The sequence below is a fragment of the Watersipora subatra genome, chromosome 3 (assembly GCF_963576615.1).
Source record: "Watersipora subatra chromosome 3, tzWatSuba1.1, whole genome shotgun sequence".
Lineage (NCBI taxonomy): Eukaryota > Metazoa > Bryozoa > Gymnolaemata > Cheilostomatida > Watersiporidae > Watersipora > Watersipora subatra.
The window spans coordinates 46,496,747-46,522,463 of record NC_088710.1 but is presented as its reverse complement, the minus strand read 5'-3'; the positions used below and the strand labels follow the sequence as shown (position 1 = coordinate 46,522,463).

The 25,717-nt window shown below is 33.9% G+C and overlaps 1 protein-coding gene across 1 annotated transcript; it reads right to left on the bottom strand.

Moving 5' to 3' along the window:
• Window positions 1-4,101: 4,101 nt before the first annotated feature.
• LOC137390017 (Y+L amino acid transporter 2-like) lies at window positions 4,102-20,856 on the bottom strand. The gene is made up of 10 exons (XM_068076240.1): window positions 20,698-20,856; window positions 19,421-19,514; window positions 15,984-16,109; window positions 14,285-14,393; window positions 13,407-13,451; window positions 12,162-12,285; window positions 10,823-11,023; window positions 9,641-9,790; window positions 8,745-8,916; window positions 4,102-4,404 (listed from the first exon to the last, which is right to left on the bottom strand). The coding sequence occupies exons 1-10, from the start codon at window positions 20,743-20,745 to the stop codon at window positions 4,337-4,339; spliced, it is 1,137 nt and encodes a 378-aa protein (XP_067932341.1). The 5' UTR covers window positions 20,746-20,856; the 3' UTR covers window positions 4,102-4,336.
• Window positions 20,857-25,717: the final 4,861 nt, after the last annotated feature.

Below are 25,717 nucleotides of genomic sequence, written 5' to 3'. Positions count from 1 at the left end.
ATTATATTAGCTGTGAGCTATACGCGTTGCTGCTGGTAGGGCTATGGTTAGGCACCTCAAACTATTCCTCAGATAGGCACAAACAATAGCATTCCTAATAGTTTAACATAGTAATAAAAACCATAATTATTTTCTTCCTGTAGAAGTTAATAGATAAAGTTTCTTTGAATGATATTGAACGGTTGCATCAACTATGAGTAACACATATGTTCTCTGTTAACAAAGCTCTACTGCGCTAACCAGGCCTAGCAGAATAACATACTGTGTTACATTACAAGCGTTTAGATATAGTTAACTTATAGCTTCTACATAGTTCTATATACTGTATTCTTTCTTTGAGCCATTTTTTCTCAACTAATAAAATGTTAATGTAATGTCACTTATCAGTTGACCTTAATATGAAATTTTAGATCATAATAAACCTAGCTTATGCACCTCCTGTGACGAGTCACTAAAGATATTTACAGAGTTTTCATACAGCTATAGTGTAGTGACAGACCCCCATAAAGCCCTGCAATGCCATTATGGAAACAGTTGTATCTTGATAAGTTATTGAAATAAACAGTGAATCACTAATACTAAGTCCCCATACATCGATAGCATAGTGACACGCCCTCCCATATACCATCCTGGAAACAGCCGTGTTGCTCTCATTCTATCGTGATTCAGTGACGCTGTATGGAAGCAAAATAACAGTTTGATACGCCATCTTTGTGCCATGGCAACGGCCTTATCGACCAATGGCGTTACATGTGTGCATGCTCATAGGTTTTGCTTTCCTGGTGCTTCATATACAGACGCATGCCTTGACATAAGGCATCATACAACCATCGCTCTACTATAATAGCACCATATGGAAACATGAGCAGCTTGTCGGCCCAGCGTAGGGCTTCGGCAGAAGCCCACCCAGGGATCAGCCCACCCAAGTGGCCCACCCAGGTGCCGCTACACCATCGCTGTAGGGAACCTTAGTAATTAGTGGAGGCTAACTAAAAACTTGCGATAGATTCTCATGGTTTATATATGGTTTGCAGTACACTTACCAGTACTCGAAAGATATACCAGAAGCACCAAAAGCAATAATAGCACCTGATACAAACATACCAGGATCTGTGAAGATGGCTGACGTTTTAGCAGCTACCCCTGAAGGATTCCAAGAAATCAGGAAAAAGTCGACACCCATGGCCTCTGGTAGGTTGAGTAAAGATTTTTAGTATATTATCACAGTTTTAATGCATACGAAAGGATCAAAGTGTGGGTTATTTTATTTACTTGTTATGCAGAAGATATGACTGTTGGCTTGATATTTGTAGACCACAAGCAGTTAGCCGGGTCTTACAAAAGATTTCTTTTATTTTCAATGCAAGTCGCTACACCGCTTTCATGAAAACAATCAATGAACATTTTAATTAAAGACAATCGTCCTTCATGCATGCGAAGGTGAATGTTTGAGTTTCTAATCAGATCGATCGTGATGACTTTATATCGAAAACCAAAGCTATAATATTGCCAATTAAGCCTGGCATCGCTTAGAGTGGACACACTTTTTCACATTAAATAAACCATAGATAACACATACTCTGGCACTAGAATTCATAGATAAAACCATAGACATCACAGTCTGCCCTTATAACTTTTTCTTTATGCAGAAATATTGTTTACTTCTTTCAACAATGCTCTTATTGTAGTAAACATTATTTTGCTATCAAAAATGGTGGTCGATTAGCGCAGGCGAGAGAGTGTCAGTTTTCTACACTGATAGTCATGAGTTCAAGCCTTGTCAAAAACAATATTTTATAAAAAACCTTAATTAACCTGTATAATTCTTTCAGCGTGACGGTTTCAAGTAGGATTGCAACATAAGAGCTCCATAATCAAGCAGATTTTAAGTATCAATGAAATCTTATACGTTCCTATTGGTTTCAGACAAGCTTTTTTTTTCTACTTTGCTAATCTATATATATATATAAATCTCAAAGTTTGTGTGTTCTTCAGTTTGTCCAGCTATAGGTTTTTAAATATTGGAGTCAAAAAACCATATAATTTGCAGAAGATCTGATCTCGGAACCTCCCATTCGCCAGGCGAATACCTTTCCAATTATATTATAAATTATATTATATTTCTGATATATGTTGCTATGTGGGTGACAATACGCAACTGCTATCTGTTATGGCGCATTGTAATTTTATGCTTTTTCTCACGCCTCTTGTTAGTAAGCTTACTCAAATTAGCCACTGACAATGTGCCAGGCTAATGGCAAGTGGCAAGCAACTACATCTATATTACCGTTCACTGTTTGCCAGCTGGTTTTTACTACCTGTGCAATGCCGGGCATTTTGCTAATTTTATTATACTGGCTACCTATCATCTTTAGCCAGTGTCAATAATAATCGTTCACTTTTTTGACAAAAATTTAACTTAATTTTGCTTTTAAAAAAGGTAACAAGAAAATCATATTAGTAGCATGACCACTATATGCTAAACATCTAATAGCTGGAGAAGGTTCAAGGCTCGAATCAATCGCAGAAAAATACAAGTCAAAGTCGACGATCTGCACTTATTTTTTTGAATTTTATGTATTTTAGAAGATGCGTGAAAGTAGGTAAGCTGGTAGATTACCACATCAAACAAAAAGGCTCAAATTAAAATAAGCTCAATTATATTTGTTGCCAGACTTCCGCCCCATTCAAACATAAGCGACTTTATGCAACGCTTTATATTTTTTTCTATTAAAAAAGCGTCATTGCACGTAAGGCTTAGCGGCAGCAAGCTTGAGTCACCAAATTTCGTGCTAACATACTCCATGATATATGCATCGTCAAAACCCAATAGTTGACTGTTACATATACAGTATCAAGCAAATATATTTAGCAAGCAATATATTGCTTGCTAAATATATAAAATATATATTAATAAAACCCTACTAGTATACAATTGATAATCATATATGAGACTAATTGCCATTTTAGAATAGAAGAAAACCTATTATAGTACCTGACTATTTATTTTATGTATTTCTGTATTTAACACTCGTTTTGGTCTTGAAAATCTGTAGAACTTTTATCCAGGATTTTAGTTAGTCATCTTTAGTGTTTTAATTAAGCTTCCTATTGGTTAATTAATGTTCAGTAAGTGCTATGACTCATATTTGGAACCCTTAGGATCTACAAAATCAGTAGTATCGGTTGGCATCTGCCGTTATTATGATATATAAAAAAGCCCCAATTTTAGAGAAAATGAGAATCGACAGTAGTGTCAGGCGGAGATTAAGATCTGATACATATACACTTATACGGTTGTACTCCACGGTTTGCATACTATTTTATTTGATTTCATCAACAAATATACTTGTGCAAGTGCAGAGTTAAATAGATGAAGTCAAGCAGAGCCATCCTTAATATGGCTATGAAAAAGCCCCACTACCCTTTCGCGATACTATTCTAAGTTCCATTAAGATCGCAAGATGGTTTTTAAATCTTTACATCTCTAGATTTCTTATGCAGTTTGTGAAATCAGGAACTTTGTGCCTCGGATATTCTAGCAAAATGTTAGTTGAGATATTTGGCAGCTTATTTGGCAGTTATCACAAGTTCTATTTAAAAAGGAGTGTTCAAGCACGAATCAGTTAATAGTTGCATTAAATGATTTCGTTCAGACTATGAAACTTTATGAAACTCTATGAACAACTATGAAACTTTATGAAACTCTATGAACAACTATGAAACTCTGGCAATACTTGTTGCAGAGCCAGTGCGCTACACGGGTGACCCTGAAGCTGGCCAGGATCTCAACGATGATGATTACGAGTATGAATATGAAGATCAGACACAGTAAGATGGAAATACATTTGCAGTTGTCACCTCTTACCTATGAAAAAGTGTTATCTTCATGGTTAATGCAACGGTTCGTGAAACCATTTCTATCTTGTCAATAGAATGGCAATGTTTCGATCTTTGTTTTTTTTTGTTTTGTTTTGTGGAGTGGCTGGCGTAGGCATTGTTCTTAAATAAATATTTATTCTCTCTGTTTAATTAAAGCGAACAATGACTATTTAGAAATATTCTTGTAAATAGAACATTTTATTGCAAATACACGTTGGTTTTAACTAACGCCTTTAGCATCTCCAAGCAAAATTACAATAGTGTGAACCAAAATAACATAGGCACTTGTCTGTACTTGAATTTATTTATTTACATAAAATATCCCTTCCATTCTTGCATGAGTGCACTGAGGGTCACTCAGCTGTCTAACGTGGATGAAGATCCGTTGTTGTTATTTGCACCAAAGTGTCTTTGTGCTCAAAGTTATATTCCACATGATAATAAAAGAGCACCCTTATTTCTCAAACTTGTCTGTATCCGGATAAAGCAACAGAAGCTTTTGAAAAAAATGTGTGAGCTGATCTACAACAGAAAATTGAAATTATCTATGACAAGAAATCTAGACAGTTTGCAGACAAAAAATGGAGATGATTTTAAAATAATTTGAAACTTGCGTTGATAAAACTCTTTGTAAACTTTTTTATTTTTTGAACCATTATTATTGAAGGATCTCTAACTCTATGTTACCAGTAGTTAGGAAGCAGGAAGCAATGAAGGGCCACCTATTGGGGTTTTAACAGTTTAAAGCCTGGACCCTAGGTAATTGGGGAATTGTTTTCCCTTCAGATCCTACGCCTTAGTAAACTCGGGTGAGTAGTTTTGCTTTGGTTTTTTACACTTTTGTTTTATATAGAACTACCAAACATTGAGAATTTTGTGAGTAATATGTTTTTAGTATAATTTCAAAATTTTAAATTGAATCAACTATTAGTTGTTGAGATATTGCTAAAATATTGAGAGCATTTCTAATCGACAGAGAAATGAAAAATGACTGCTGGCAGAACATTAGTTGCTAATGACGCACTGATTGAAATTCTTAGTAATGAAGATCAAAAATAGACAAAGATAGAAAGCTTCTTCTTCTTCTTCTCAGCAACAAGAGATTTACACTAAATTAGCTTTTCTATTCATGAACTATATTTGTTTTTCAAACTATTTATCTTTTAAATAATTTTTCCTAAACTATTTACGTATAACAAATATAGGTACATACTCTATCAAACCTGGTGTACTGCAATCATTGTGTTTCTTCAGTTACCTTCAAAACATCACTTCTTTTAAAATTTGTGGAAAATATTTACTATATTTAATTTTTTTATATTGAGTTCTGAAAACTTGGAGCATCAGAATGATCAAATCTTCAAAAAAGAATTGTGCTATTCTAAGCACTTTCACAGCTGGTGGAAAGTTGTTAATACTGTCTAGTATTGGAGGACTTGCTTGCATATACACAATATATACACGCATATATATACGCTCACAATATGGGTCTAACGCTTACACAGATAATTGGTCTAAAATCAAGAAAAACAGTGGTGAGACAGTCTTAACAATTATTTTCAAGTTTCCAAATTTTTTCTTTTTAAAAATACAATTTATTTGGAATTTATTGAATCAAATCAAAGTTCAGAACAACATAAAGGCAAATAAAAGTGCTACAAAGCCCATCCAACAGTGCCAGCTACCAATGAGCTTCTCATTGATTACATTTTTAGTCAAACTGCCAGCCTAACAACTGGCAGCTTTCAAAAGACTTCTTGTGGGTCTTTATAAAAACCAGTGTGATAAGCTTACTGCATGGTTTTCTGATTTGTGGGAGAAACTATATTCTAAACATAACATTCTATATGTTAGGCTATATATGATATACATTGCTTATATATTATATATTGCAACAGCTTTATGGCTGTAGCTAAAATTCATTTTATACCAGTTTTGTGTTGTAAGCTGGAGTCACTGTCTCGAATATCTAGAAAGCTTTTGACGAGCAATGCATTTACAGAGTGCTATATTCACTAAGTGTCAGCGAAAACCATGGTGATGGCCAGAAGACAGCCTTGAGATAAATAGAGTTCTCTCAAGAGGCAGCAAACTACCACTAAAATATTACAAGCTGAATGATAGATACAACTCCCATTATTTATAATTAAAATTAAAACAAAGGATTACCCCAATATTTTTTTTCTATGATTGGTCACTTTAAATTATATTTACCACTCTCTCTCTATTCATAAACCTTTGTAATGGACTAATTAAAAATAATTATGAATATTTGCTGCAAATTGAAATGAGTGGTCTTCATTGGACAGATTACAATTTCCATTGTTTGTTTGTTTCATTTCACATTAAATCATGACATATTAAGATTATAAAAAATAAGATGCAATGAGGGCCCGCATGCGCAGTAGCTTAGCTATTCGAGGCACAGAGCCCGAGTTACATATGAAATTGATCGTCAATAAAGAAAAGCATGCTTGTCTAAGCAATAGAAATTGGAGCAAACCTATCCTGGAGAGTCCTGCAAATACTGCTTTAATTAAAGGAGCTCAAAAACCATCATGACTACCAATTTTCCTTGGCCAAATTGGCAAGGAATTCCATGCTGATGACACACGATATGCAACCCATCTATGGTCACCAGTAGAAGAGGAGGGTGGAAGAGGTAATGAAAATAAGGAATGACGAGTGTTATAATGTGTGACAAGTTAGTTTGAGATTTAAATTATGTGAAGGCTAAAAGACATATTCTTAATTGGTATAATTGTTGTATAGGCAAAACACGAGATCTTTCAAACAAAGGAGTTGAATGGAAAATAAGAGTTTTTATGATATATTATTTTCAGCAATCGCTTCTGGATGACTAAAATTTTGTTTAGGTAGCTCATTGGAGCGTTTCCCAATGCTTCCAAGCAATAAACTATTTTACTGTTAATTAGAGTATTATATAAAAGCAAAAGAGGCATTTCTGGTAAGATCAACGAGGCTTGGTAAATAAGTCCCAAGCTTTGTCAAGGTTGTTTCCTCAATAGTTCTGTGTGTCTTGACAAGTTTAGTGTACTATTTATTGTAACGCCTAAGAATTTTATGCTATCCATCATTAGTATGTTTTATCCATTCATGGAAATGTTTTCTGTTAATCGAAACTTATTTTGTGGATTTTGAATAACTATGAAATTAGTCTTGTCAACATTCAATGTTTGTTTGTTTTGGTCACACCAATTTTTTATTGAATTTAATTTTTTGTTGATTATAGTTATATCTTTATTCAAGTTTTTAGCGGTATAAAATAAGTTAGTATCATCAGCAAACAAAATAGTTTTAAATTTATCAGTACTCTTTACAAGATAATTTATATATAGCAAAAACAGTGTTGATTCAAAGATGGATCCTTGTGGTAGGCCTACTCCACATTTAATTACTAATGGTTGGGATATTTTCTGAGATATATATATATAACACTTTGAAGACGATTTGATAAATAATTTTGAATAAATTTTAAACTTGAAGGAGAAAATTTTATTTGCTCAAGCTTATTAATCAAAATAGAGTGATCTATTGTATCGAAAGCCTTTGAGAAGTCTGTAAAAATACCTAAAACAGATAGACTGTTGTTTAAAGCTGCAAGGCTATTGTTAGTGAATTCTATCAATGCTTCACAAGTTCCTTTCCCTTTTTGAAATCCAAATTGAGATTCTGCAATAATGTTTTCTTTAATAGTCTAGTTATGGATTATTTGGTTAATAAGATGCTCAAAGATTTTTAAAAAAACCTGCAGTATAGAAATAGGTCTATAGTTGTTAGATAAAATCTGCCTGCTGTTTGTTAGATAAATATTGCCTTTGTTTTTAAATATGGGTAAAACTTTAGCCTTATTTTATTTTTTGTGGGAAAACACATTGCTTCATGCTCATGTTGAATATGTAGGTCAAAAGTTTTGATAACTCGAGAACATGCTTTCACTAATTTTGCGAGAATTCCATCTATGCCTTCTGCTTTGTGTTCATTTAGATTTGCAATAACTTTCTGAACAGTACAATCATGAACTTCTACAAAATTAAAATCTGGGAATGTATTTATCCCTAAAGCTTGATGCTCTTTACTGGTATTAGAAAAAGCTCGCGCAAGCCTGGGTCATATTTCTGTAAAATAAGTGTTAAATTCTGTAGCTATTTGTTTGTCATCGGTTAATTCCTTGGAGTTAATCTAAAAGCTTGGTAATTTGTTAAGCTTTACCAGGGTAAAGCTCAATTGGTGTTGTAATTCCTTCTATTTGAAATCAGCTTCGTTTGAGATTCGGTTGATAGGACTCACGGATTAATCGTTTAATAAAAGATGGCTTATGGTTCAATATTAAATTGCCTGAAAGAATCAAGTGCAGCATGGATCTCAAAGGCTTTTTAACATTGTGTGACAATAGCAGTTTTTTCAAATGTGCAAACTTCCATGCAATCACAAAGTTCTGTACACGCAATTAATGAAATGACTAAAACGTTGACCGATATGGGGGTTGAACCCATGATATTCAGCTTACTAAACTAGCACTCAACCAACTGAGCTAATCATCTACATTCCTAAACCTGAAGATAAACTATTCAAATAATTATTCTCTGTACTTTATAATAGAAAGTGAAGAGATAAACAAACGATGGATAATAGATTTCCATCATTCAAACAAATTAACCTGCTGCGACCAAACTATTTGAACTCTATTTGAGCATAAATAATAAAATTATTATTTTATAATAATTTTATTATAAAATTATTATAATAACTTATAATAATTTTATAAAATTTATTTTATTATAAAATTATTATTTTATGCTTAGTCATACAATGAAAATACATTACATTGTGATTCTTACCTCCTTTTTTGGTTAAAGCTTGAGGTCTGTACTTGACAAATAGAATATAAACTGGAATGCCAGTGCAGACTATGATGATTCCCATGCCCACCTGAAGAGGTTCGGTGATCAAGGGAATGGCACAAATAAATACTGTCATTATCAGGTAGCTAATTGGCCAGAATAGTGATATCTACAACATATAAACCTCAGATTATTTAATCGTTAATTGACATTGACAGGTTACCAAACTGGCAGTAGTCGACGAACAGAAAACTAGTTGTATGTCTGTGTTCTCAGCCATCTTGTATTGCTCCACAGACTGTAGTAATTTACTTTTAGCATTAATAGTCAAGAGATGGTGTTTAAATACATTTTAAATATATTTAATAGTATTTTAAACACATTCAACAGTATTTTAAATACTGCTCTTGTGAATTGAATTATGCATCACACAGCTCCCGATATCCCTACTTAATCGTATAATAAAAAGGCCTTAAATAAATTTTATGTATTACTCTGTTTGAGGTCTGATGACGCTGTATCTGGCCACAGTTGACGCGTTCTATAGTTTCTAAATATCAACAAAACATTATTTCATTTTCTTTTATAAACTCTAATAATAATTTATTTGGTAATTTCAGTGCTACCCATTGCACAAGTGATACCTTGTATACTTTTTAATATCAGCAAATATACTTGTTATCTATTAGAATATTCTCAATTTTAAACTCTCTCAAACATTATGTAGTATATATTATCAGTACTGCAGTATTTTTGTAACAGGCACTATAAGCCCATTGCCAGATCCCATTTACTCAGAACAAATTTTTGGCTCATGATGTCATATTTTACGATGAGTAAGCAACTTCTCGCATTAGTTAAGACCATCTGAACTACAATAGGCCATCACAAACCTTCAAAGGCCTTTTTAAATCTGGCTTTTTCCACCTGATGTAGAGAAGAGCAACGACTGATAGACCAATAGCGAACCACTGGACAAAGCTTGTATAGTTGATTAGTGTGAATACATCTCCAACGGCTACATATAAACATGCAGCAAATCCCTAAAATATATAACATATTTTTTCAAAAACAAACCATGGACATAATCATTGAGATGATACAAGCGTATGAGATTATGTACATGTATATATTAAACATAAAACGAATTTCGCAAGATATGAATTCTGTATTTCTATTGTAAAACAGAGCAACACACCTTACTAGCTAGTACTAAACTGCTGACAACAGCGCTTGTCGGATGCTCTTGCTACTTGCTGACAACGAAATTTCAGATTTTAACTTTTGTCCTCTGATAGCAGTTTGCTGCTCTGAGCATGTCACAAACTAAGATCATTAATTTTGTAATATTTTTGTAGCCCCTTGTCTTGTAACGTCAATGGCAAGGGGCCATTGACGTTTGCCATAAATCTTGTTGGCAAACGTCTTTAGCAGACTAACTCAACCTTCTATACGAGCTCTCAACCTACATTATCTTTCTTTGCTCTGACATAAATTATTGCTTATTCAAATAATTAAAAATATTCACTTAAATTTTTTATCCTGATGCTCAAAGATACCAAGCACTCTACAGTGTGGCTATCACATGTATGTTTTAATGATGAAGGTCAACTATACAGAATATGACTAGTTGTTGAAGCTGCCTTGTATTCAGAGATGGCAGTAGTTAAGAAACATGTATCGCTTTACCATTAGTCTATTACTATTAGCTGTACTATGACATGTATTATAGCTGTACATATTACTCTATACACTTCCATGGTTTTTGTTAAAGCTTCAAAACTGCTACTGTAAAAAGGATCATCTTCTCATTTGGTTCGACCTGCTTCAGCAAACATAATGCTTGTTTGTGATAAACATTTGTGAACTTTTTTGTATTCTACATCTCCTGTTATGCAAAAAATTAGCCTATACTTCTAAGAATCAGCTTATGAGTCAGTTTGGGGTGATTAGTCGTGACAGAGAAGGCTTGCTCAGGCTTATTGGTATGAGAATAATCAAGGCTGACCAACTATACTCTTGTACTTACCTGACTAATTTAAGGATAACGATTGTATGACTGTTAGTAAACTTACCATCACTACAACAGCTGGTAATGGTGTCAGACGTTTAACTGACACCCCTGCCATTATCAGAGGCATATGTCCTTCCCTTGCGCTTACAAAGAACATTCTCGAAGCTGTAAGTAAATTTCCATTGGCTCCTCCAAGGCAAGACATAGCAACAAATATTGGCATCAACCAAGCAGCGGGTCCATAAATCTTGTTGGCAAATGTCTGAAACAAATACAGCGTAGACTGGGGTTTTATCTATTTGTATGCAAGTGGTTGTTGGCAAATTGCCAAATGTCGTAAAAACGCCAGTATTGTATAGTGTACAGCCCGACTTTCTGTCCAAATTCCAAATGGGCAGTAGGGTAGGCTACTTTTTGATAAAAATGTACAGTGATAAACACATAAATATAGAAATAGATAAAAATAACTACACGTATATCGAAATAATAATTATCCAGCACAACCTTTTACCCAAATGGGCCGTAGATTACCTTTTTGACAAAAAATATACAAAAAAATAAATATGCAGGTATAAAAATAAAATAATTATCTTATGCTACTGCTGACTGTTTTGTTTCCTAGAACGATTCCCATAGCTTGAGCAAGGAGCCGCTGTTACTGATTGTTGTTTTCCTCTCATATACTTGCAGTTCTAGCTAGTTATTGTTCTCTTTATAAACAAACCTTAAATGCTTGAGTGCATTGTTGTAGCTACATAGTTAGCAAGATATTTAAGCTAACCACGGTAACTTGAAGGAAAAATATAGCTATATGAAAGTGCTTGAAAAATTTTTTTGTTAGATCCAAGCTACTGGCTTTTTATACTTTCTGGTTATGCTCAAAATTTGTAATTGATTCTTTGAAATATGACAATTGATAAAAAATGAATAGTTGTGACAGTGAGAAGCTAATAACTGTCGTTCTAAGCTAATAACATGTGTCCTTCCCTTGCGCTTACAAAAAACCTTCTAGAAGCTGTAAGTAAACTGCCATTGGCTCCTTCAAGGTAAAATATACTGTAGCAACAAATAATAGCATCAATCAGATAGCAACCTGTTAGTGAGATACACGAGGTGAGTGTCAACTTTTGACCCTGATAAATGTTATAAATATTTCAAGTAATCTGATTTTGTCGTCAAGGTCATGTTATAAACAATCATTTTTCTCCTCCTCTCCTCCGTGTTAGTTAGATAGCAAACTTGACAGTCTCTCAAAAAGTAGTTAATTATTTTTAGTATTTGAGGTGTTGGAAATCTGAGATGAGGTATGTGTTACCAGTACATGGCGTGCTAGGTGCTTTTAGGTTTTACAGTTTCAGATATAGCCCTAAAAATAAGGACTGTGGTTGAACGATACGCACTACAGCAACAGCAGAACTCGCCAACATTTCTGGGGGACTGACTGTTGTGAAATAGGCGACGTTGGTGAGGGTGTAGAGCAGTGTGCATATTGTGACGGAGACAAATATTGAAATTGGAAGGTTTCTGCAAAAATATAATACAAAGTATTATACAATGTAATATAATGTATAATAATTCCGAATATAATATAGTATAACAAATATGGCATCGAAGAATATTACATAACACAGTTTAATATAATAAAATATATTACAATGAAATATAATACAATGCAGAACAATGCTATATAGTATAACAGTAATGATGATATGATATAACATAGTATACTGTAATATGATAAGATATAATGCGATATAAAAATTTATTGCATGAAGTTCTGAAATAGAATGTAATATACACCAGCTGATTACAACCACATACTAATTATATTTATAAAAGGCAGCTTTGCTTTTATAAATTACTAGCTGAATGCCCGGTGTTGCACGGTAATAAAATAATTACCTGATAAATTTGAGTAACTTAAGCTAGTAACTTAAGCTAGACTAAATCTTTACTATAATAAGAGCCATGTCAGAAGCCAGCTTAACAATCATTACGTTGCGAGTAATGTTCTCTCACACAGTCATGATTTTCTAGCTTGCTAGTAATAACCAATAGTTTTTCCCAAGCGCTTTAACCAGGAATATTTTAACCGATGTAATGAGTATGACCACAATTATTCCTTTGTATAGCAATGTAATTGTTTGGCAAGAGGTTGTGAGTCCAAATCCAGTGCAAACTAGATTTTTCGCTCCTAAAACTTTATCACTATAAACGAAGACACGAACAACAGACAAACACTGAGATATATATATATATATATCTATATATATCTATATATATACCTATATATATATTTATATATATCTATATATAGATATAGACAAAGGTATATATATATCTATATATATATATCTATATATAGATATAGACAAAGGTATATATATAGATATATATATCTATATATATCTATATATAGATATAGACAAAGGTATATATATATCTATATATATATATCTATATATAGATATAGACAAAGGTATATATATAGATATATATATCTATATATATCTATATATAGATATAGACAAAGGTATATATATATATATATATATATATATATATCTTGACAAAGGTAGAAATGTATATAGATAATTGTACATAAAGACTGCTTACATAAAGCTCAGCCTGAATAAAATATTTACCTGGCTGGCTTTTGAAATTCTTCTACCACCATGTTAAGGTAGTTCCTATACAACATAAATAAGTACATTATATATACACGGATAGTGTTTCTCTATAAATACAGAACTTTCACACTAGAGTCAATTAACTTGTTACATAATTGTAATATAAGACTCTGCTATAGAAAAGGATAGCAGCATACAGCAAGATAATGAAACATTCGGTGTAATTGACATGATGAAGCTGGTAAAACAAAACAAACTTCAGTATTTAATGTTTAGTCTTTTTAAACACTACTTTTTGCACGACATATACAAATATGATATGTATGCTTTATATATATCATACATAGCTGTATACTCATTTAGCGAGACAGCAAGTAAAAACATTATGAAATTATTAACATTGGTAATTGTCTTCCCATGTCAGTTAACCTTTAAATTAAGTAGCATTTACTCATAATGTTTATACTTAGTCATCAGGCATGATTGTCATTCTCAAGTATTTATTACACATTGAGGCCTTTTTAAGGCTCAAAATGGCGGAGTAGCTTACCAAAAAAATTTGTTTTTATTAATTTTTATTATATTTAATTAATTTATTAATAAAATACTTTTTAACAATCACATAATTTTAGCACAGTCAAAATTAAGTAATTATATAAAAAATCAACATAATGAAATCTCATGAGTATGATGGTTAATTGACAGACCGTACATGTAATTAGCACATAATAGTGCAGGAAAAATTTGTAACTGGAGTTGACAACTTCAATAAATTGCAATTGCCTTTATTTAGGTTCATTAAAAGAGTTTAGAGACAAATAAACAGATATACATACTAATATAGAATATAAAGTTTTAGAAGTCATGTTAGAGAACAGGAGAAGATAACTCACCATCCTATGTATGCAAAGAGACCTGAGTAGGTAGCTAAAGACACAGTTCCTACATTGACTTCTTTGCCTATACTGTTTGCAAAGGGAGCAGAGAAGTTTCCTGTGTGACCTGAAAGACATTAGTAACAATAATAATGATAATCGTAATAAATATACAAGTAATAGTAAAGAATGAAATCAAGATCATTGAGTAGAATACTACAAAAATATATTAAACAAAAAGAATTGCTAAATTAATTCATACTTCAATAAAAGTAATTAGTCTAATTTTAGCTTATATACAAAACTCTCTAGATACATTTATCTATATAGATATCACCCAGACCTCTACATTCTACAGTCAAACCTCTACATTTTACAGTCAAGCCTCTACATTCTACGACCAAGCCTATACATAATACAGTCAAACCTCTACATACTACAGCCAAACCTCTAAAAATTACAGTCAGATCTCTACATACTACAGTCAAACCTCTACATTCTACAGTCAAGCCTCAACATAATACAGCTAAACCTCTATATAATATGAAAAGCCATATCAAGATTCACTTTTCATGTTAAAACTGTAATATGTTTGAGGAATATTCCAATAAGTATATATTGTTATTCATTTAATATGCCTTACAAACTGAAACCTGTAAATATAATGGATACATACACATAATAGAATAGGAAACCTGTAAATACGTGTATAATGGATACATGCACATAATAGGGAAGGAAACCTGTAAATATAATGGATACATGCACATAATAGGGAAGGAAACCTGTAAATATAATGAATACATGCACCTAATAGGAGAGGAAACCTATAAATATAATGGATACATGCACATAATAGGGAAGGAAACCTGTAAATATAATGGATACATGCACATAATAGGAAAGGAAACCTGTAAATATAATGGATACATGCACATAATAGGGAAGGAAACCTGTAAATATAATGGATACATGCACATAATAGGAGAGGAAACCTGTAAATATAATGGATACATGCACATAATAGGAGAGGAAACCTGTAAATATAATGGATACATGCACATAATAGGGAAGGAAACCTGTAAATATAATGGATACGTGCACATAATAGGAAAGGAAACCTGTAAATATAATGGATACATGCATATAATAGGGAAGGAAACCTGTAAATATAATAGATACATGCACATAATAGAGAAGGAAACCTGTAAATATAATGGATACATGCACATAATAGGAGAGGAAACAAAAACTGTATATAAAACTTTGGAAAAGAATTGCTGAATAAAAGAATCTAAATTATATCTAAAAGAAAAATGCATCTAGCAAGAATTAATCAAAAAGTTTTTTATTGTATCCTTAGCTTAGAGGCCTGGCTATGAGGAACTGTGAAGGTTATGTGAAGGTCACTGAAAATATATGAAGTTTAAACTACCTTACTTTTAATAGTTTATTAATTTATTACTTTTATATTTTTATTCTTCTTTTCAGCTCTTACTAGATTTTTTACTTTTTTTACAAAATTGTGTTGTTTACAAAACTTTCAACAGCATGCTAAAAATTGCTTTGTTTGTAGAATCAAACCTTTTCCCATACTTTACCTAATATTTAAAAAAATTGTATGTTGATGCGATGGTAAGCAGAAAAAGAATGTACAATCAGTACTTTTATTTTCAGAGCTCATAACAGACTAGATGCTTCAAGTCTATGAACCTACCTTGGGCTATTCTAACGATTCCAGTTATAATGATGATGAGCAGCGCAAGGGTCTTGGCCACAGTTGAAGCATCTTGAAGTCTGGCAGCCATCTTTACACTCACACAGTTTATGAATGTCAGCAATACTGAAATCACACAGTTCGGTCATGTAAAGGGGCATTCATACAACTATTATAAATTTTATAAAGAACCAGTTTGCTGGCTGTCCTGTGCGCGGTGAGAGATCGTCATGTGTAATAAGTATGGACACATTTATTCATAGCTGTCCCAAGGTGGTTGAGTGAAGCAATAGTAGCGCGCTTGGCTGGGAATCTGTATATTAGGGTTTGATTCCTGGACAGAGCAATATTTTTCCTAACGTTTTCAATGTGGCATCGGACAGACCGACGGATTCGTCTCTTATTATAGTAAAGATTATTTTTATTGTGGTATTTTACTCATACTTATATGCTGTTCACACAGAAGTCGCTTCATAGACAGTGCTAAAACACTTACCATGATTGATATGCAAGGGTTTAGTGAAGGAAGAAATTACATTAGCAAGTTACGAGTATTTATTATTAACATTAGCCAAAAAACTCAAATCTAAACAACAATATTTATTGAAATATTTCATAGAAATTGAACAGGTATTTAAGTTTTAAAAAGCTTGATCTCAAAAACCTGTCGATTTGCCTTGTTTCAATTGTAAATGCTATAAAACAAGAATAATTTTTTTGTTTCATTTCATAAAATAGAACTGTTCAATAAGAAAACATAATCTTACACTTACGCAATCTGATTGGCCGAATCTATAAATTGCTGAACAATGTAAATATATATCTGACTAGCAGAATTACGAATACATGCTTCAAGTCACGTCTTTATGTTTGTGATACAACTTGGTAGTTACATCTTCTTTATGCTATAAATTATAGTTTGTTTATGTGTTTGTGACATGGTATAAATGATGATATCAAGCAATAACAATTACAATTTAAGAGCGATGCAAATATTATTATTCTAATAAAGAATTCAACGGTTAAAGCTCTAACTTTGTGAGACCCATCTAACCATATATCTATAGATGGGTCTATTGAATGTCTGTATTAGCTTCTACTATCTACTATTTATGCATGATAAATTATTTGTTTTTTCATGTGAACCGATATACTTATTCAAGTACCACAGTTATAAACACGTATTTTTAAAACTCTAAGAGAAGACTGTAAGCAAATAAACAAACAAACAAACAAACAAACAAACAAACCATCGGACAGATAAATGTGAAGACAGACAGAAACTGATAAAAATTTACTATAATAGGAGCCATGTCCGTCCTGCTGTTTGAAGCCACGCTCAGAGGTTTGGATAAAAAGATTGTTTCTAACTGTATTCGAGCTCATGACTTTCACTTGGGTAGGCCAGGACTCTACCCCTTGTGCCAATCGACTGCCTTCCTACATTTCAACATAATTATACACATAGTTACTAAAAATTCCCTTGTCATACAGCCCACGACCAAAGTGATATTAAAAAAAGAAAGGGTACTGCAGGTTGAGAAATGCAATATTAGCAGTCAAATGGCACTGGAGTACAATAGGAGAACTGCAATGGTAGCTGTAATGTACTGGGTGTTATTATGTACAACAAACAGCAATAATGAAAGGAAAAGATTATATGTTTATATCTCTTCCCTGCAATAGGAGAAATGCAATGTTAGAAGTAAAATGACAAGCTGCTGTGTAATATATACAGGGTTTGCTTTATATCATTGGTCATAGCAACCAATATCAAGAAGTTGTGATATTTATCTAGATTTCTGTATTTATATCTAAAAAATTATGCTGCATTTAAAAATCTAATAAATTTTAGCCGGTTTTCATAGAAATAGATGTATATCTATAAGAAAATGTAAGCCTATTATTTAATTTTGCAGATATTAAAAACGGCTTGGCAGTACTGCGATATTGGGTACTGCGATATTGGGCATCGCCGCAGTATCATCAACAAAATCTTTAGAAAAATAATAACAGTAACATATTGCATTGTCACTATATACTTCGATCTTGTAAATTTGAATGATTATTCTTATAACTAAATAGGATATTATAATAATAGGATCTGTCTATTTGTGTATAATCCGATCAGATGGGTTAGTTTTAAGATATTGCAGTAACCTTTCAAAGACTTGGTAATATATTTAAATAGGTTTATATGTGTTTTGTATCATTATCATACTTAAACGACTCTACACAAAAATGGTTAAAGTTTTTGATGAGATTTCGTATAAGGGTTTGATCACGGCCGTTACCAGATAATTTTTCGGGAGTTGTGTGCACATATGTATTTATCAGAAATCTCCCAAACAATCGCTTTGTTCGTGTTTGGTCGTGGGAAAAAATGGTTAAATTTGTTGATGAGATTTCGGTACAAAGGTTTGGTCATGGCTGTTAACGGATAATTTTTCGGGAGTTGTGTGCACATATGCATTTATCATAAATCTCCCCAACAATCGCTTTGCTCGTGTTTGGTCGTGGGATTAAACTTGACAATCTCTCATGGCGCAGCGGACTACCCTGGTGCTAGTTATTATAATATTGGTTACAATTGTATGCAAGTAATTTAACAAATTGCTTTGCAGTTACCTAAAAATGAACAAGTCAAAGTTTGAACTATTTTGACATACTGAGAATTGATGCATTGATTCCATAGTCTTTTGGTTAGACTTCTTAAAATGGTATTACGAGCTTTAGATGAGAATTATTACAAAAGAAAAGCAATCCTGGCATCAGACTGAACAAACAGACGCCTAATATATGTGTGCTCAAAATACGCTGGTGCTACGCTACTATACTACTGTGTGTTGACATATGACTAGCTTTGTGTACACAGCTTCGGCAGTCTACAATTCACACACTGTACATAGTCGAGCTGTCTACATTGGGATATATGCATAAATAACTAGAGTGTTGGAATAGGTTAAAGTTACTTGTTTTTTTCCAGCTTGATGTTCTTTTCTATAGTCAGTAGCGTTTCGCGCTTATGCACTCGTCAGGTGACTTCAACACAAGTCACCTGACGAGTGCAGAAGCGCGAAGCAGAACTCTCTTTTGCCAACAGAAAAGAACAACTATTCCAACTATTACAACCTATTCCAACACTCTAGTTATTTATAGCGCTCCATACTTCAGATCGTAGACCATAGACTGGTGTTAGCAGCAAGCAAGACTACTTATCCATTATATCTATGTATAACTCACATTGCATCAGCCCATTTTCTGGAGCTATATATTATGTGTACTCTTAAGATATGACAGAATTTTATTCAGAAGCTTGGAGGGATGATAAAAATAGTGATGCGTGGGGGGAGGAAGTTTTATGAATCCATTAGTCAGATGCGCAAGATGTGAGGATTAGGCTAGACAGGAGTTCATTACTCCCGGCCAATACTTACTTATCCCGACAATAGCGATCAGGGTGATGACTGTGTCTGGTTTCTCACAATTTGGAAAAATAGGTTCTATCATGTACTGCGCCATTGTTAGCCCCTGAAAAGAACATTGAAGCGGCACTGATGACATAAATGGACAAGTTGCCAATCATTGCATATTGTAAGGCTTCTAGAGACACACCTAAACAAAAATTGTTAATTGTCCAAAGGTATTTCTATTACATTTCTCAAACGGCTACAAACCAATTAAAAACATATACACTGTTGTGGCATGCTAAAAGAGACTTTTGCAGGTGCCCATATAGTATGTTAACAACAATTTGTTGTTTACTGGTTTTATTAAAATTTCCAGGTACTCTTCAAACTGTGCTACTGTCGACGTCTGCATGTTGTTACTCACTAAGGACAGTGTATGCATTCCCTAATTTAGAACTGCTGTAATGATAGCTCATGACTAGCTAAAAATGTATTTCTAATGTAAAAATTGTGTCTACACATAATTTTTCAGAGTCGTCACAGAGAACTAAACCTAATGCATGGCTAACTTGTGAGTACTTGGTCAACATACTATTTCCATCGGTATCAGCAGCAGCAGTTAGAGAAATTTATTTTACTGTCCAAATAAATAGCTGCTAAGCAATAGACGTCTCATGTAACACTCTAGTAGAGACAATAGATCAACAAGACCTTTCCTTACTCTGCAAACAATAGTTAAGTAGCTAGTAGGGCGTTATAAAGTTATGACAAAAGTGCAGATTTTTTAGCATGATCGTTTTAAAGCTCTTCCTATAATATCTATTTGTCATTCATAGATTAAAACAACTGCATTTGTTAGCACATTTATACATGTACTTCTTCAAATGAATTTGATGTTGAGGCGTATATTGGTTTCAAATCATATTCAGACAGCCCAAATCTTAATGCTCTGTCTGGTTTAACAAGCGACTTCTCTACCCTAGCTCAGGATCTGCAGCAAAGTTACTAACTCTCTCTTACTAAACCAGTGAACCGTATGTCTTTTCTATTGTATATAAAACTTTTGTTGGTAGACATCATATTCTTATATGAAAATACCTCACACAGCTAATAAAAAGGTTTTGTGTGCTCCTTGATAGGTCTCAAGGTCTCCTAATCAGTGTAGTACAAACCATGTCAGATGAGCTTTTCTTCCCTAGCTCTTGTGGCATCTATTACCTAAAGATTAGCTGACACGCTACAGAGTCACTGATCTATGTATCTCTCACATATTTCATGTAGAAACGAACACACTGCGTTTATACCTGAATGGCGGTAAGGGCAGGTTTGATGACCAGACAGTCGACCCACATTCTGAGAAAGGCAAAGAATGGACCAAATGATTCGAAAACATAGGCATAGTCCCCTCCTGATCCAGGTAGGCTCGTACCTAATTCGGCATAGCAGTACGCCCCGAACAGTGAGAATATCCCACACAGCACCTGTAAGTAAGGAAGCATAGTAGTACGCCCCGAACAGTTAGAATATCCCACACAGCGTCTGTAAGAAGGGAGGCATAACAGTACGCCCCGAACAGTGAGAATATCCCACACAGCACCTGTAAGAAGGGAGGCATAGCAGTACGCCGCAAACAGTGAGAATATCCCACACAGCATCTGTAAGAAAGGAGGCATAGCAGTACGCCCCGAACAGTGAGAATATCCCACACAGCACCTGTAAGAAGGGAGGTATAAGTCAATAAGAGTAGAAGAAGATCAAGACTGGTCTTTTTTTATCTCCATTCGTTCCGTTGCAATTAGTTTAGCTAACTAATAAAAATCAAATATTTCCTCTGCAGGCTCTCGTCAGCTCTGTCAATCGGCTCCGACAGACGTAAAATAACAGAGCCGAGGAGGCACTTGTCATCTGGCTCAAAAAGTGCTGTTCGACTGCTTATATTTCAATTTTATACAAAATTGTTTATTCATGTAACAGAGCATCTTTGTTTACCCAATGATATAGCATTCAGTCAGTTATACTTTTTTGGTTAAACTTAGTTATACCACCTATAAAACAATTTTGTTTCAAGAAGTTATTTAATTAGAAGTTATTTATTTCTTTTCAGCTACCTGAAGTTGAATGCACTTACTTATACTTGCAAAACACCAGTGAATACATGAAACTTTGGAAGCTGGAAATAGTAACAATACTAACATTGAACACATTTTATACTCTGTATTTATGACTATCTTTATTATTTATTCAATTCATTCACAGAGCAGTAATTTTAATAATAAATTACCAACCCTCTTAAGCATCAACTGTTAAAGTATGCATAGGAGTGATTCCCATAGTTTATATTGCAATAATTAAAACCCAGTCTATCTTTATTTTTAACGAAAACCCCCACGGCTCCACCCCTTCCGCATAAATTTAATGCGATAAAGTAAAAATTCTATAAGCTGAAGCTGTTGAAACAACAGCTCAAGGCACAGAGTCGAATTACTTACGCAACTTGAAGGAAAGCTGTAAGGAAAAACCCACTCATCATTCGTTCAACATGAAGGAAGTTGCGTTTATAAAGCTTTGCTTTCAAAATAATGAATTAGTCAGGAAATTTATAAACAATAATTCTTTTTCAACGTGTGGTCTTTAAAGTATTTCTTACAGTAAAATCTTTTAAAACTGAGGTAGTTATCGTGCCTATTGATCACTTGAGTAAGACCTTGGAATATTTGTTTAGCCAATGACAGGTTCCATATGCTCCTTTTATCAAGCAATCTAAACATTTGTTGAAAGACCATAGTTAGTTTATGAAATTAATAGAAATTTCCCAAAGTACTGCACTATTTGAAAGCAAAATGGAAAAATAAGCTAGTATTTGAATCCCAAGTCTTCCATTATTAGATGCTTGACCATGCTGACAATTGCCTGATGCTGCCGATGATATAACTCTTACTAGCCACAATCTAGCAAACTACACTTGTGAGAGATTATTTGTGTTAAGTCTCAAATAGCCAAGTGTTTAAAAGAATAAAAAAATATGTTAAAAACTACTGTAAATAATAAACTCGCTACTACTGTAAAATATCTACTAAAATCTTTCACTTACCCAAACTAAAAGGGAAAGTCCAACACTCCCAGTACCGAGAAGAACTCCTGTAGGGCTGACAAATATTCCAGATCCGATAATGCTGCCGACTATGATGGTGATGCCGCTAAACAGGTTAATAGACCTCGTTAATTTTAACCCGTGTTCCGCTCCTTTATCTTCTTCCTCACGCAAGCTCGCTGTTGTTGCATTGCTTTCCGTAGACAACATCATTGCGAGTGACTTTTGGAAATATGCAGCAGCACTAGTCGATGGTCACATCAAGTAGCCTGTGCAACGATTTTACCGCTATACCCACACGCTGGTTTCCATGACGCAACGCATTGTGTATTGATCTACATAAAGCAAAAGAGAGATTAAACAATGACTATGCTTTTTGAAATAGTTAAACTAAACCCTTTACAAACAAGACAATATACCCTCATGGTTACTGAACTTTACTCTAAATGAAAAGAATTTCCTGTTTTAAACAACAATAATGCTTCAAGGTGAAGTGTTAAATAACATCACAATACCTACTGGCAAACTATTGCGACTTGTTACAATCAGTAATGCTAATAAATTTGTACCACACACATCGTCCAAAAGCACAAAAATTTCTTGCACACCAAAACCATATATATATTCAGTCAATGTATAAGTTTGTGATTACGATCTTGTTAATCGATCATATAGTATGCAAACCAACAGTTTACCAGTGCGATGAACTCCTGCTACTTAAAGCTGAGCCACAGGTGAAATAATAAGGAACTTACAATGGCTTTAGCCTACTAAGTAGATACTGGTATGTGACTTGAGCCGGGAAATCAATTTGACTCGAACAGTAAGCCGGCAGATAGAGAAGGGCAGGCTAATTACAGGTGAGTATATTAATCTAATTTCTCTAAACATTGGATTTTCAATTACTAGTACAAATCTGCTTTTACTCATAGACATAGAAATCTAGTTGCATTAGAGCGAATTGCCAGAAATGGCAGCTGTAGTTGTAGCGACTATAGACAGTGTTGGGTACTAAACCTTTGTAGGTCTTCTCAGATTATGCACTCAGTTATGGTATCCTAGTTATAGTAGGGCAGTTTGCTAGTATGGGTAACTTTAGGTATAACGACTGTAGAAAGCTTTTGGAGACAAATGTTTGCACGCCTTCTCAGACTATGCATACATGTGTGAGCGACTGACTAATATTAATTTATTACCTGCGTAACCATATAAAGCGCAAATACAAAAAAAGGTTTTGTAGTCTGCTAGTTTGAATCTGTTAATAGGGATTAGTATATCATTCAATTTTCATAAAATATAATTATTCAAAATGTTATGTTCGCTATTTTAGTGAGGATATATGCCTAGTGTCTTCTATAATTTTTCAAAATGTTGAATAACTTAAAATTTGCTTATTTATATTAGTATGGTAGCGTCTTTAAATTTGGAAGTGAAACTTAGTGTTGTTTACTTCTTTTAAGGCATTAAAACATCAGGATTGAACTTCAAGGACCAAATTGCATCCAGCAAATCAAGTCCTAGTTCTATTATAATTGATAGAAATTTGCCATAACAAGTTGGCAACTTGCCATAACAAGTTGGCAACTTGCCATAACAGGTTAGCAACTTGCCATAACAAGTTAGCGACTTGCCATAACAAGTTGGCAACTTGCCATAACAAGTTGGCAACTTGCCATAACAAGTTGGCAACTTGCCATAACAAGTTGGCAACTTGCCATAACAAGTTAGCAATTTGCCATAACAAATTGGCAACTTGCCATAACAAGTTAGCAACTTGCCATAACAAGTAGGCCATTTGCCATAACAGTTTTGCAAAGCTCTTGGTTGATCGACCATCAGGACATCATCGCACTAATGTAGTGATGCTGAAGCGCCCACGCAGTATTTACACCCACTAACTCTAAGTCAGCACTAGAGAATATAAACAGAGAGAGAGAACATGGTCCAACGAGTTAATTCTTACACTATTTGCTATATGGAGTATGATAGACCTGATTTTATGATGTGTCTGTCCTACAGCTTAACTGTTTATCATTATTAAGTAGAGCAGATGTCGTTGATAGGTCTGTGACGCATGTCCATCTTTGGTGTGGTAGATCTTAGGTTCAAAACCTGTTGATGCCCATATAACAAAAACCTTTTTTCTCTTTCGTAACATTACCAGGAAAGAACCTAGCATAAAAATCAGTCAAGCAGTAGGAACTTTTCATGTAAAACCTAACAAGCTCGGTCTTTGGTGAAAAGGGGTGTACTTGTGATGCTGCCAGATAATAGCTGACTTTTAGCCAAGCGCGGCTGTCAATTAGACAGCGAACTGCTAATGCATTGAGAGGGTGGCCTCGCTTAATTAGTTAAGCATCCTCTTGCTGATTATTGATCTGCAATAAGAGGCTGCTAATCTCCTACGCGCTTCATTCAGAGTCAACAGCTCATTTTCTATCAATAGATCATCACTTAGAGACACTAACTGTTGATGCTAACTCATTGATGAGGGTACTGCTACAATGACATGTATAGACTTCTATTTTAAAGAGGCATAGAATGTGCTGTGTTAGGAATACATACCTGGAGTCTATTTTCACAGAGGTAGAGTGCTTTGCTGTATTATCAGAAATAAAAATGAGAATTAATCTGAAATATTGCACTTGGCTAATATTCCTTAGGCGTTGGCACTGCCCAATCTGTAATGCTAATTTTATTACCATGATGAAGCCAAATCTTCAAAGATGTGGTGTTTTAAAGATAACAGAAGAAAGGATGATTGCCATACACCGAGTCTGATACACTTGGGTGTATACTTGTTATGCATAAAAAAACAATCAATTTAGTGCCAAGTTTTTGTCGCCAAAGAGAGAAGCTTTCTAGCTTTGTCTCTGTTTCTGAGCCTTCGTTACCAAGAACTTTATTTAGTGCGCCATAAAAGACCAATGTCCTGTCAGCAGCTATTTTTTATTTTTCAGACATCTTGAACTGCCTTCACCATTTTGGCAAAATTTCGAGAACTAAGCGTCCAATCAACTTAAAACTTTTGAATTAAACTAAAAACATATTCAGCAAAAAGTAACTAAAATTTTGTAATTTTAACTAAACCAAAAATTAGAGAAAACAAAGCAGTACTACGCACCCCGTAGTTTCCTCCAGTGTAGGATCTCATCTGATGAAAAATCTACAACCGGAATGATCTCGAGTTCAAGCTTCCAAGTGTAAACACTGCTTCTCATTACATTTACACA

Bases quoted from the DNA above. Each gene is read 5' to 3' on its own strand.
- LOC137390017 (XM_068076240.1), bottom strand. From the start codon at position 20,745: ATGTGGGTCGACTGTCTGGTCATCAAACCTGCCCTTACCGCCATTCAG. The intron at 16,110-19,420 runs GTAAGTATTGGC...GTGTGATTTCAG, and splicing joins GATCGCTATTGTCGGGATAA to TATTGCTGACATTCATAAAC. The intron at 14,394-15,983 runs GTAGGTTCATAG...AATGTCTTTCAG, and splicing joins AATCGTTAGAATAGCCCAAG to GTCACACAGGAAACTTCTCT.